Source organism: Rhipicephalus sanguineus, chromosome 11 (assembly GCF_013339695.2).
Source record: "Rhipicephalus sanguineus isolate Rsan-2018 chromosome 11, BIME_Rsan_1.4, whole genome shotgun sequence".
NCBI classification, from domain to species: Eukaryota; Metazoa; Arthropoda; class Arachnida; order Ixodida; family Ixodidae; genus Rhipicephalus; species Rhipicephalus sanguineus.
Window position 1 is genome coordinate 54885204 of NC_051186.1, and position 13593 is coordinate 54898796.

The 13593-nt window shown below is 44.3% G+C and overlaps 1 protein-coding gene across 1 annotated transcript in view; it reads left to right on the forward strand.

The window, feature by feature from the left end:
* Positions 1-13593, forward strand: part of LOC119373898 (hypoxia-inducible factor 1-alpha) — a 213285-nt gene that overhangs the window by 97875 nt on the left and 101817 nt on the right. The window contains exons 3-6 of the mRNA XM_037643956.2: positions 2140-2279; positions 6182-6376; positions 9881-10176; positions 12080-12186. Coding sequence (XP_037499884.1) covers positions 2140-2279; positions 6182-6376; positions 9881-10176; positions 12080-12186 — 738 coding nt within the window. The remainder of the gene's footprint in view (positions 1-2139; positions 2280-6181; positions 6377-9880; positions 10177-12079; positions 12187-13593) is intronic.

Consider the following 13593-nt stretch of genomic DNA (forward strand, 5'->3'; position numbering starts at 1 on the left):
GTAGTAGTAGTAGTAGTAGTAGTAGTAGTAGTAGTAGTAGTAGTAGTAGTAGTAGTAGTAGTAGTAGTTGTTGTAGCAGTAGTAATAGTAGTAGTAGTAGTAGTAGTAGTAGTAGTAGTAGTAGTAGTAGTAGTAGTAGTAGTAGTAGTAGTAGTAGTAGTAGCAGCAGTAATAATAATAATAGTAGTAGTAGTAGTAGTAGTAGTAGTAGTAGTAATAGTATGTAGTAGTTGTAGTAGTAGTAGGCATTACAGAGGTCACGTGACCAGAAGGGGACTGAATAAAGAAATAAGTAAAACGAAATGGTGATGGTGATCATGATAGCGCTCGAAATTAGACTAAAAGCCATCTTAGTCTGCCCTCACGTACACTCGCGTGCTTACAGCTTTGCTGTCCGACGGTTTTCACAGCGCGGAACCGGCTCAGTTTCTTCTCTTTGCTCTGCTGGCAGCCTGCAGTGTGTAGGAATTACATAGTTTGATGATTGGCGCATACCGCCTCCGTGGATTGCATCGAGCCTTTTGATTACTTTTCCGGCAGGTGTGATGCCGATACGGGCCACTCGTATCACAACAATTGTCGTCTTTCGCACTTCACAGAGTCAACAGGCCAGTGGACATTGCGCCACACTGTGTTGACTTTCAGGGCGCCGCGCGAGGTGATTGTGGCCGCCTATCTCGCGCCGCCTCGATTCTTGAGTAAACAGCGCAGAACCGAAGGGCCCGGCTTGGAAGTCGACCGACACTTGCGACCCCAACGCTTCGACACGGTTACTGCGTTAGCTAACAATGCAAAGTTTGTCGAACCCATTGTGCAGATGCAGTAGTCTGTGCTGTTCACTGATTGTCACGATTATCCAGGGCTCATGCTGCTTACGGTGCTAAAGCTGCTCTGTAATCCGTAACATCCTTTGTAACGACGTCCAGGAAGAAAGCTCTTTGTGGCAGCTTTTAGCCTTGGAGGGCATTTCTAGTGTACTCTAGACTAGAAGAAGAATAATGTTGAAGTTGTAACCATTGTAACCTGTATGTGATCAGAAAAGAACAATGCCAGCCCACTCGAGCATTATGTGGCCCATTAGTGTATCTTTCTTCCATGATGGGATGCATGCTTGAATTAATATGCTTGCACGGCCACGGTTACATGCAATTGAGAGGCTGCAGCAACAGCTGCGAAAGTACAGCACTATCAGGGCCTGTGCCACTGTGGCACTCCCTGGGTGAAAGGAAGGTCATGTGCAGGCACGCACGTTTTTGAGTGGGACAGCAGAAGAAACTTGTACATGAAAATTGGCCAGTCTGTCGCAAGGAGTCTAGTAGGAAATTGCCTGGTAAATTACTACTCATAAGTGACGTGACACTTATTAAATCACTACAATATTGGGGCATGTGTCTCATTGAGATGTCAAGTATGGTTATCAAGTTGGTGGTCTTGCACAGTTTTAACCTAGACCCCTGTGCTAGCGCACTAGTAGACTGGGTCAGCTGTGAATTGGTAGCCTCTTAGTAGATCAGCAAATACCAGCTGACCGTGGCCGAGGAAAGAATCGCACACCTAAAGCTATAGCGGCAGGACAGGAAATGTAATTGATGAGAAAAAACTGCGGATATTATTGCCTTGTGAAGCTTCAGGTGTCAGTATGATTACCATGTCAAGCTGTGTAGATTGTTCGTACTGACAGACAGTCATCATTTCCTGTTGGCCATTTACGTTCGCTTTGCACCTGCAAAGTATGTAAGCCTTGACTAGAGTGAACATTTTTCACCACATATTGTGGCTGACTTACGTGGAACAAATGCGTTTGTTTCCCAGTACCTGCAGCTGGCATGGACGTATGGGTGGGCTAGCTTTGTTTTTCTTAAAAAGTCAGTTTTTCTCGCCACGCGCACAGGATACTGTGCGTCTGCCACAACCTTACAGAAGGCACAATTACATCTATACCTATGACCAGGTAGAAAAATGCCAAGATATGGTGCTTTTTTTGTATGAAAACAAATTTACAGTATTGAAAGAAAGTTATGGCTAAAGTGTAATAATATTTTTGCACTTTAGCAATGGCTCAAGTGCTTTTGAAGATGTGCAGTTTTATGTAAGCTGTGATAAACAAAGATCGTGCCATTACATACTTGTATTTCGTAGAAGTGGCCAAATCAGCAGCCTGCAGTGTCTACGATTCAACGGTTCTGGAGGCCCTGGATGCTGTCCTGCTAGTGCTGTCGGCCGAGGGAGAGATCGTCTTCCTCTCGGACAATGTGGGACGTCACCTTGGTCTAAATCAGGTCGGTTTGAAGCGCTTAGTATGTCTGCTTGCATTTCTGTCATACATCTATAACTTGATACAGCATTGCTGTACTCAAATCAAAGGTGAAACTCTCATAAGAGAGAGAATAATGGTCGTCGCATTAATCCCACGAAGGTGTCATGTCTGTATTTGGCCTGTATGTTTGCAGTAAACCAGTTTCTTCACGTGAACCAATTAGGTACACATTTGCGAACAGCAGTGCCTTGCTGACTACATCCTTTACAGGGCAATTTAAGAGTTGAGTGTCTGGACTTTGTAGGCTTCACATATGGTTATTACTATTGCTTCTTTGTACATAATCCACAAGGCAATTTGTAAGATTACTTTTTGTCATTATCATATGAGAGTTTAGATGAGGAAGGAGTATTTGAAACACTATTGGCAAAACAATCACTTTCAGGCATAGGTGCCAAGAATTAGTCGAGCAAAGAATGACACTAGTAGATGTAAGTCAGGGGTAGTTTTCCTTAGGTATTGCCTTCTCTGGTAAGTAAAGCAAGGTGTCCATTTAGTCTTTGCTTTGCGTAAGCGTAGAAATCTTTATAATTCTTCATTCACCTTCCCCAAATATTCAGTGACGCAGCCTGCACATCCTGCACTTGTTATTCTTTTAGACATGTGCTAGGAAAATCTACATCAACTCACTGCACCTAGGAACTTGAAGCAAGCTCATCTGTGAAGAAACACAGATGAGTGCAATCTGTATTTCTTCATTTTTTGGTCTTTCGTCACGTTTTTTTTCACGCTGGGAAAACTTGCTTCAAGATAATGAACCAACTACCTTGCACCAGAGTCCTGCTACACAATCAATTTGGAAATATGAAACAACCTTGACATGGGTGCAATCCATTGTGGCATCGATATGATCCTGTGACATCACATCAGATGTTTTCATCTGTTGTGCGTGAAGTGATGTGTTTATGGCGTGCCCCTTTTTAACTGTCCCCATTTTAGATAGCACGGGCAACATGTAACATTAGTTAATCACGATCGAGCTGTCGCACGTCGTTTGCTGCAACTCTCGCCGTATCTCTGGCACTTATTTGCGGCTTCTCGTCTTCTGTGTGCAGTTATTTCCAGGTAAAGGGCGTGTGGGTAGGCTGCTATCAGTGGTCATCCACGTTTGCCCTCAGAAGACGTGTTTGCATAGGAACCTCCTTTCCACTTCCTAGAACGTCAGTCTGCCGTGCATTTCCGAGAAGGGCAAGGGCCTCTCGCTGATATGACGTGGCGCATGCGAGACCTATGGCCTCAATAGATAAGACCCCATGGCCCATTACGAACGTTACAGAACTGTCAGATTGTCAACACCACCAGACTTTTTGTATCCATACTTTCCTTTTTCAGAACCACCAGCATAGTTTTGGAAGAAGAAAGAAATGTGAAATTGGTATAGTTGATGGGTTGGGCTTTCTGCCAGCGCTTCCTTACAAGAAAGAACTCGATAGAGAAGAAAATCACATTTTGAAATCATATCAGATTTTTTTGGATAGCAGCAGTGACAGCGTTGTTCGATCTCTATGGTATTGTATTATACATATAACCTGTGTCCTTTTATTCCTATTAAAAGAAAATCTTTAATTGTGAACTTGCATTGTAGACTGGCATTAGTTGAAGCTGGTTATAGTCACAGATCTGTGTTTTATTTTAAACTAGTTCCAGTAACCCAAAACAGCTTAATATGAAACTGAGCTCACAGTTCTGGCTCAATATAGGAATATCAAACAAACACCTAGATCACATCTTAGGCTTTCATGTGCAGTATCTGAAATAACGCCAGTTACATTCAGTGCCAGAAGTTTTGAGCGGATTACTTATGAAGCCTGGAATTTCGATCAGCAGCCTGGGTCAGCACGTGCAACACACACTGTGTCAAATTGTTTTTTTTATCCTTTGCGAGCAAAAGCTATGGAGGAATACCTTTACGTGAAAGTCACACAGTATAAAATGTTTGGCATGTGTATTCGCATATCATTCTTATGAAAAATGTGAGACGTGTTTCCAAAATGGCATGCAAAATATTTCAAAATCAGTGAGAATAAACTTGAAGGTTCATTGAAACCATCGAACCGGAAACAAATATTTTGACATAGATTTGAACTTACTGGAACTTTGGATTTCCATGTAAAATTTACTGCAAATGCATCGTTTGTGTCCTGGGAAACAATATTGATCACCAAAAGCCTTAAGTCTCTAGACTTTTTCTTCGCAATAAGTTTACATTGTTTTGTGCAACTTCCTGGCTGGGCCTAACGTTGCCTGACCAAGTTTGCAACTGCTGGTTTTTCACTATGTGAATCAGTTTTTAATAACACTTTTATGAATACAAACAATTTGCACAGAGTATTTTTATTATAGAATGTCATGCAAATGGGGTCTTTCGTGATCAAAAAAGATCATGCGAACATACGGGCTAGGGTTCACATGTGGTAAAAAAAAAGTCTAATTTTGATTCTTTTTCTGAAGTTTTGTTTAGTTTACTTTATAACGCAACAAGAGATACGCAGCAGCAGGTAATGGAAGCACATCATTTTGGGAGCAATTTGGTTAAAAAGGAATGTTCTTGTAGGAACTTTTTCGGCTGTATACATTGTGATTGTGGTTTACTTTCATAGTGACTAAAACTTGTACCAGGAAACAGCGCGGTAAAAACGAAGACAAAGCATAGGAACGAACAACACACCACATGAAGTGCTGCGTGTTGTTTGTTCTTATGCTTCGTCTTCGTTTTTACCGCGCTGTTTCTGATACAAGATGTTCAACCAACTAGCCAACAAGTTCGCCTCATTAGACTAAAACTTGTTAGACATGGAATGTCACTAAAGCCAACGTTTTGACAAAGTGACCTGCCTTGACAGGCCCTGATGAAGAGAAGTCCCGTTGTCGAAACTTTGGCTTCAGTGAAATTACTCGCTCACTTAGTTTTCATCACTTCAGGCCTCCATCTTGAAGTGGTGAAAAGTACACTGAGGTTAGTAAGGTGATGATTGGGGCTAGTTGGTTCATGTTACACTGAGGTTGAACACCTAAATTGGGCCATACTGGTGCATCACTGTTTCATTCTTTATTTGATTCTTTTTTTAGTTTGCAAATTCAGAAATTCTCTGACCCAGCCTCACGCAGCTGTTGCTTCAGTCTAATTTAGTAGTGTTAATGTGACAGCTTAGTTATTTACTGCTGTGTCAGCTTCTGGCATACCAAGCCTGTGCTGTCGGTAGTTTACCATTGCAATATCGCCAGCCCTATTTAAACTTGACCTCTGTTACACGGGCAACCTTAACCATGGGTAATGTAACCTTGGTTATCGCCAAGGGAGATTTGTGCAGTTTTACAACAAGCCAAACAGAGGTTAGTGCGCTGACCGTGGTTGACCGCTAACCAATCTTGCCTTCCTCAGTTCAGGATAACCAATGTTTCACAAACTGGAAAAATGGCAGATGGTGCATCATCCAAGCTCAATGTGGGCACTTCATACTTTCAGTTATTGTGGTTGTATTGCTAAAAGAATATAATTTTTCTAACATGGTAATGGAATGTCGTAGAAGAACGATTTGAAATGAAGCCTGTATAGTGATTGCATGAAACGTCATTGTGCCATCAACGGGAAATGGAACAGCTTGCGTAACTGTGGAAGGTTATGGTTGACGTTAACTGCAGCAGAGCTAGCTAACCATGGTCACCTGCCTTGACAGGCCCTGATGAAGAGAAGTCCCGTTGTCGAAACTTTGGCTTCAGTGAAATTACTCGTTCACTTAGTTTTCATCACTTCAGGCCTTCAGAAAAGTGCTCTCATTTAACTGCGGTTAAGCTGCCCACTTAAGGATATTACAGTGGTGCCCCTCTAACGATGTTGCTTCTTCTTTTGCAATGTTGCCCCAGGTGGACTTGATGGGTCAGAGTGTTTACGAGTACTGTCATCCCTGTGACCATGATGAACTGAAGGCTGCCCTGCTGCCCAAACCCGAAGACCTACACGACCTGTCTCCTCAGCCTTGCCACTTCCTGATGCGCCTGCGCTGCACACTGGGTAGCAAGGGCCGCGGTGTCAGCGTCAAGTCGGCCTCTTCTTACAAGGTAAAGTAGAAGCGGCATTGGACTACCATCGCGCTCTTTTATGAAACGGGCGAATGTGCATCGCTGTGCTTTAAAGGGACACTAAAGAGAAACAATGAATTGGCCTAGATCGATAAATTGTGCTCTGCGAACTCTAATGTCATTAATTTTACCATCATAGGTTTATTACTAGAGGAGAAAATCAAGTTTAAAGTTTCATTTTTAAATTTTGCGCTGAAATCTCCCCACGTGACGTTACGAATTTCAAAGTGTATTTATCGTATTTTGGCGCCATTGGCTCAACAAAATTACCCCTAACTTGGTATGTTAAGTCTATGGCCCCCTCAGAGGACAATGTACTTCGCTTTTACCGATTAGGAGCTACATAGTCCCCAGTAGGTGCCGTCAAAACATGTGACATCATGGCGAATGGGGCGGAAACTTGAACGTGGCGCCGCCACCCACGTTTTGTTTTTGTGCGTTTTCTCACTTACTAAGCGTCTTCTCGCAGCAAACGTGGTGTTCTTGGTATCGTGAAAGAATGCTTTACTAATATGAGAAAAATCGTTTTGCTCTTTAGTGTCCCTTTAAGCTAATCGCTACTGGATATTAAATAACGAAAATGATCACACACTACTCCTTCTCATTTCATTCTATGTTTTTTGTTTGATTAATGGATATAGATGCACGATGGAGGTGGGATTTCTTCAGGCCACAGGAAAGCATCCCAGAGAGCTTAAATCACTTGTGTGAAATAGATCTAGCTGGCATTCATGTGTTCAAGGCATCACAAAAGGGTCGATGGCAACTCAACTGTATGCAACAGCAACAATAACGTTAATGTCAAAATCAGTAGCTGCCTTTTTAAAGAAATGCCATCAGGTGGCGTCTGCACCGTAACACTTTCACTATTTCCTCTACATGTACTTTGGCACACTATGCAATGTGAAATATAACGCAGTGTTTATGTCTATGCTCTGCACTGCTCGCAAGTTGTGCCAGAATGTGAGCAGTATGTCAGATGGATACGCAGAGCGAGATATCTACACACCGTTGTTACGAGGATGAAGGTGGTGTACGATACTTAAGGAAAGAATGATGATGACAGGTTCATTCACAGAGAATAACAGCACACCTCCAGAGGCATTTAAAGAGGCCCTGCGACACTTTTCTAGCATGGTCAGAAAATAGTACTGTCGATCATTAGTTGAGGCTCCTGAGAACATGCGAGCCAAACATCGTAGCGCAGCCTGCAATTTACAATCAATTCTCAAAATCAGTTAAAAATCACGACCTCCTGTCTTGACAAGTGATGTCATAAACCCAAATGATTGCGTCATAATATCCAAAGCCCGCGACCACTGGCTGATTTGAGCACCGTGAGCTGCATACTTACCGTGACCGCCATGGGATGCCGCCACATGCCTTACACGTGCGCTTGCAATCACACTGAAAGTAAGCCGCACGTTTGAGTAAAAAAAAGAAAAGTGCTCAAAGTCATGACGCCCACTGACGAACAGACGCATCTTCTTGCACACTTGGCATACATGCCCCTCCCCCCCCCCCCTTTTCATAGCTTGAAGCGTGCAGCAAATCCCTGTATCTCCGCTCGCACTTGACGAATTCTAAAAATTTTTGCAGCAGTCGATTCATGAGGCAGTTAGCTTTTTTAATGACAGTGAAGTCTATGTGACACACATTGTTCAAGCTCACCACGACGTTTCCTTGTGGCCTGGCGAATACCGTCTAACTATCTCATTCATTGGTGACCTCGATTTCTCTTAACTTCCACTTCAGCTCACATTAGTTATTGCTCCATTCAACCGGTAGTCATCTTAGCTTGACCGTAAGGTTCACAAGCATATCTGCCGAGATGCTGACCCAGAAGCAGGCAGCTGCAGCCATGCCATGCTGTTTACGGTAGGGTTGACAAAAAGATGTTACAACGTTAATCTGAGCCAGGTAACACGTTAATCTGAGCTTTGGAATGCCCGTCATTTGCTAATAGCGAGATTTTTCACCATATAGCACGGAACACAACTCAAGGATAGAGTGAAATAACATGAAGACAGGATTTTTAGGGGGGCCTAGTTGGTGCATACCGACAAATACTGCTTAGCGCAATACAAATACGGCACACAAGGGACAAGCGTTTGTCCCTTGTGTAGCTTCCTTGTGTGCCGTGTTTGTATTGTGCTAAATAATTTTAGTTATGAAGACAGGTGCTACTAATAGCACCCGCCTTTGTCATATTTCTTTCTGTCCTTGCGTAGTCTCCTGTGTTATATTGTGAAGTGGAATAACTTGGATTCCCAAACTTATTTTATATATAGTTGAACCCCTTTATAAGAGGCATGCACTGGGGAGCAGTTCGTGTCCCTTAAAGGGACACTAAAGGCAAATATTAAGTCAACGTTGATTGTTGAAATAGCGGTCCAGAAACCTCGTAGCGCTGCTTGTGTGCCAAGGAAGTGCTTATTTTGAAATAAAATCGTGTTTTTAGTGGTCCGCATCGCGTTAGCGCGCTTCAAATCTCCCGCCTGGAAATACGACTCTCATACGTCACTGCTGCCATGCCCAACGTTGCCCGCTTTTACTGCGCGGCCACCGACACTAGTAGCAGCCGAGCGGAAGTAGCGGGACCCACAGTAGCAACAACGGCGCTGCGGCAAAGACTTGCTCGGATGGGCACATTCAAAGCCGTCACCAAGTTGCGGTTGGTCTCGTAATCCTCAGTACGAAAGTGCAGCGAGCACACACGCGGAGGTTTTGACTGTTTAGCACACTGGCGCAATGGCATGTCACTAAGCCACTTCGAGCGTAAGGGTTCATTCCGCGGCACCCAGTGAAAAGACACACCGGTTTCCTTGCTGCAGCACTGGCGTTGTGCCCCATTCGGGCATCCGGCAATATCACACGCATGCGGCATTTTGTCGAACTTTCTGTCAGAGCGACCTTCACGAGCGCACGCACGGCAGTACGCGATCCCGAAACTACCACTGAGACAGGCGAGGCACAGTTTGGCGAAAACGGAACCTTTGAACCACGCGCGCCGTTCCCCATGGCAACGCCACGGAGGTTTTGTTTTCTATGAATCAAGCGGAAACGAACAAACAGCATTTTATTACGTCTTTTGATGCTCGGAATGTTCTTTTTTTACTGCTGCTAGTTTGCTTACTAGTGATTTATTGTAGGCCGACTTCCCTACGTCATCGGGATCACTTCGAAAATGTCCCACTCGTGGCGCTCGTCATGTGATACATTTAGCTTAATTTCTCGGTAAGTAGGGCACTGCTGTTGATAATATTGCCGTTTTAGAAGTTGTCATACATTGGGCTTTCACTCTGACATAAATTGTTATTTGCCTTTAGTGTCCCTTTAAACGAGGTGTCCCTCATAAGCGGGGTACCATGTTCTCATTTTCTGATCATCCTCCATTTCAGCGTAGGTGCACTGATGTCTCTAAATACCCAATTGTCTCTTAAAAAGCGGTACAACTGTAGCAAGACGTCATTACCATTGCAGATTATGCAGTGTGTGGGCACGCGCGTCTCACGCGAGGTGGCCCCCAAGCATTGTCCCGAAGAAGATCAGCCGTCGCCGCTGCCCGCAGCTGTGGTGGCCAAGGAAGAGGAGGAGACTGTGGCGCCTGCCGCCGTGCCCCACCTGCCGATCAGCATCATCATCCGCGAGCGGAGGCACTTCCTGGTGTGTGTGGCCCAGCCCATCCCTCACCCGTCCAACATTGAGGTGCCCCTGGGGACACACACATTCCTCAGTCGGCACAACCCCAACATGTGCTTCACGCACGTCGATGACAGGTGCGTCGTTGCTGCCCATGCGGCAGCTGCTGGAGATGTCACTGAGTGGGAAACCACCACTGTGGCTGACAGCTTCTGAGGCCGATAAAAAGTACTGCACAATTTTTTAGGGTTTTCGATAGTGGGTACACTATGTACAGTGCTCACGGAGTGAAATGCGCCATCGAAATGTTTGGTATAATGATCACTATGTGCAATTTCTCAAGATAACCTGCCATGGTGGTCAGTAGTTATGGTGCTTGACTACTGACCAAAAAGCCGTGGCATCGAATCCCGGCCATGGTGGCCACATTTCGATGGAGGCAAAATGCTAGAGCCCCCTGTGCTTAGATTTAGGTGCACGCTAAAGAACCTCAGGTGGTTGAAATTTCCGTAAACCTCCACTACTGCATATCTCGTAATCATATCATTGTTTTGGGACATAAAATCACGAGAGTTATTATTGTTATTAATTTCTTCAGATAACCGCATCATGTCACTATGAATCTGGCCGCTTAGGGTAATGTTGGCTGTAATCTAAGTGTGCAAGTCAAGATTATGATGGTATGACATGAACTGAAGATGATAGAAACAAAAGCATGTGCATTACTTAGCCCTAAATTTACGAATTCAAATCTGTGAGCACTGTACTGTCATACACAATTCAATTAGAAACCGTGGAGTGTGTTGCCACTAACACTGGTGGCAGCACGTGTCAGTGGCCTTGTGTCATTGAGATTTCGCAGTGTGCAGATACTTGTTCTGGTACTGCATGGTGTTGCCCGCTCGTTAGTTGCACACTTTTCTAGCTGCTTCACCGCAAGAGCACTGGGCACGTCCCCGCCATTGCTGCTTCTGATGCACTGCGATATTGTCAATAGTGCTTCTGTGGTAGAGCAACACAGCAAGCATGGAATCAATGAAAAGAACTCATTACAGTAGTGCGATTGTCCTCACACCTGACACTTCAGCTGCGCAATGCAACTGGCATGCCGTACCGCCAGTGTCGCCCACGATGCACTCTGCCATTCTTATTTCAATTGTTCATGACTGTACTCCATTTGACAACCAAACCGCCATCCTTCGCAGTCGCTTGTGCTCTTTTCTGCTTGCTCCCATCATGCTGCGGATTCAGCTCAACCGAGACAACATTGTGCTGGCCACAGGCAGTATTGCTTACAAAAGAAAGAGACGGAAGGTATTGACAGTTTTTTTAGGGCGCAACCATGCTGGTCGCAAAAACATGTGCAGCACCGCGGCCTGCCATGCATGGCAAAAGCGGCGGAACGTGAAAGTTATGTGGCGAATGACACGTGCAACGAAGCAGATGACCAATTGCGAGCGGCTCTTGGCATTACGCACACATTCAGAGCACTCACAAGATTCCATTGCACTGCCGCATTGTGAGGTACTTGCCACGGCAAGGTGTCGACACATGCTTCTTTGCTGCTGTCGTGGCCATAACGTTAATTGTCTCCACTTTATGCAACTAAATGCATGTATGAATGTCATAATGTATTTGTGGCAATATGTGTTGAGATTGCACTGGGCTAAGTTTGCTCTCAGTTTTCTGCACTACTGCGTCATACAATGTACAAACCATTTTAAATGCCGTTAGTTTGTAGTGGCATGTCAGTGTGAGGTTTGCAGTTGGCAGTAGTATCTGTGGTATAGCGTTATGCCAGCTGACATGAATATTGCAAGATATGAATGGCAGCTTATGAAGCATTGTGCAGCTTCTATGTGAGAGTTTCCAAAAATGCTGAAATTACATTGCAATTAGGCATGTTTTGTTTGTACATTTGAAGCATTTGGTGTCTGAACATGGCTCTTAAGAATATTCGTTAAGCAAGCAGTGTAGCTGTTAAGAAAAGCTGCTTCCAAAATACCCTGTTATAATCATTTTGGCTATTTGTGCACGCAGAACGGAGACATTCCTCGGCTACACATCCGAGGAACTGCTCGGGAAGTCCGTCTACTCCTACTTCGACCCCAGGGACGTGCTGCATTTGCAACAGGACTTCAAAACATGTGAGCCAATGCACGTTCCTAATGTAGTAGCATGCACTCGCGAGTTTCTGTTTCAGCTTTTACTTAGACAGTCCTAGGTGGACAAAAAGCGTGCACCAAATTTGGCCTTCTGCACAAGGGCTGCTGTGGTTAGTGTAGTGTCCAACATCTCTGATGCAAGGCAAATTTCAGAATGGCACCTTTCCTTGCAACAGTGACACAATTTAGGAAGAGAGCATTTACAAGCTCTACATAGGTGGCACGTGCTACCTGTACAAATGCATCTAAGTGCCACTTAGCAGTGGATTTCAGCATTACGGATAGATGAAGTAGCACTCATGTTCCATGTTGGCGCCAAGGACAACAAACTTGCAAGGCCACGACTTCCTGTTCATAAACTTGGAAGGAGGTTACTTTTTGTGGTGATAATGTCCATAAAGAAAATTAACATTACAAGAGTGACAATCTTTACCGTGTGACTGCAGTTCAGGATTACTTAATCTGTATATGATCGAACTGCTTTCTTCTGACAAATATAACAGGTGGGGGCCATCACATTGTTTCATATATCTTGCTCTTGCATAGTGCTCACATTTCCTGCACGATTCCATTAGAGTAATGAGCTTGCTGTATCCATGTGACCAATCGAGCACTCAAAAATGCGACAGCAGCTGCGCATTTGTGTTTGGCATAGCATGCAAGAAATTACCAGCCCGGCAGAAATGCAATACTTTTCATTTGAAGCTATTGGTAATCGAAGCTCGCTAGTTATTACGAAGCTCTAGGGATGCACTGTGTAACGATCCACTTCACATCATTAATTCATAGTGTTGAATGCAACAGTGCCGCACTTGACGTGATGGACAAGAAGATATTGTGAAGTGATAAAAAAAAATATGTACGCTGCAGCTTATTTTACAGCAGAATACAAGCCTAGAACTATACACACAATTCCATGCATGGGCGAACGTCTATGTGTCATACAGTTTGCCTTTGACATATCAACTTGCCTGTCATTTCATCCTTATATGTGGCACTAGCAAGTTAAGTAGCTCGTATTACTTTGATGTTAGACTTCAGTAGAAGCGTGGACACCGTCAACAAAGCATCGGCAGCAGACTTGCTTTAGAATGCGTCTTAATATAGGTTTGATGACCATGCAGGCAACAGACCCAAAACTTCAACAGCTCACAATGAAAGACATGCATGCTTTGATGGGTACCCGGTAGTGCAGTTTGGTGTTGCACAGCTTCGACAAGTTTCAGTGCGGATGGTTGATATCACATCAGCGATGTGTACAGTGGCACATTCCTTGAACACTTAACGTCATGCGAAGTCACGTGATCACTGCGATGTGAAGGCATACCCCCGACATTGTGGTGTGCGCATAGCTCACAGGGCATCAAAACAAAAGATGGGTAGATTGCA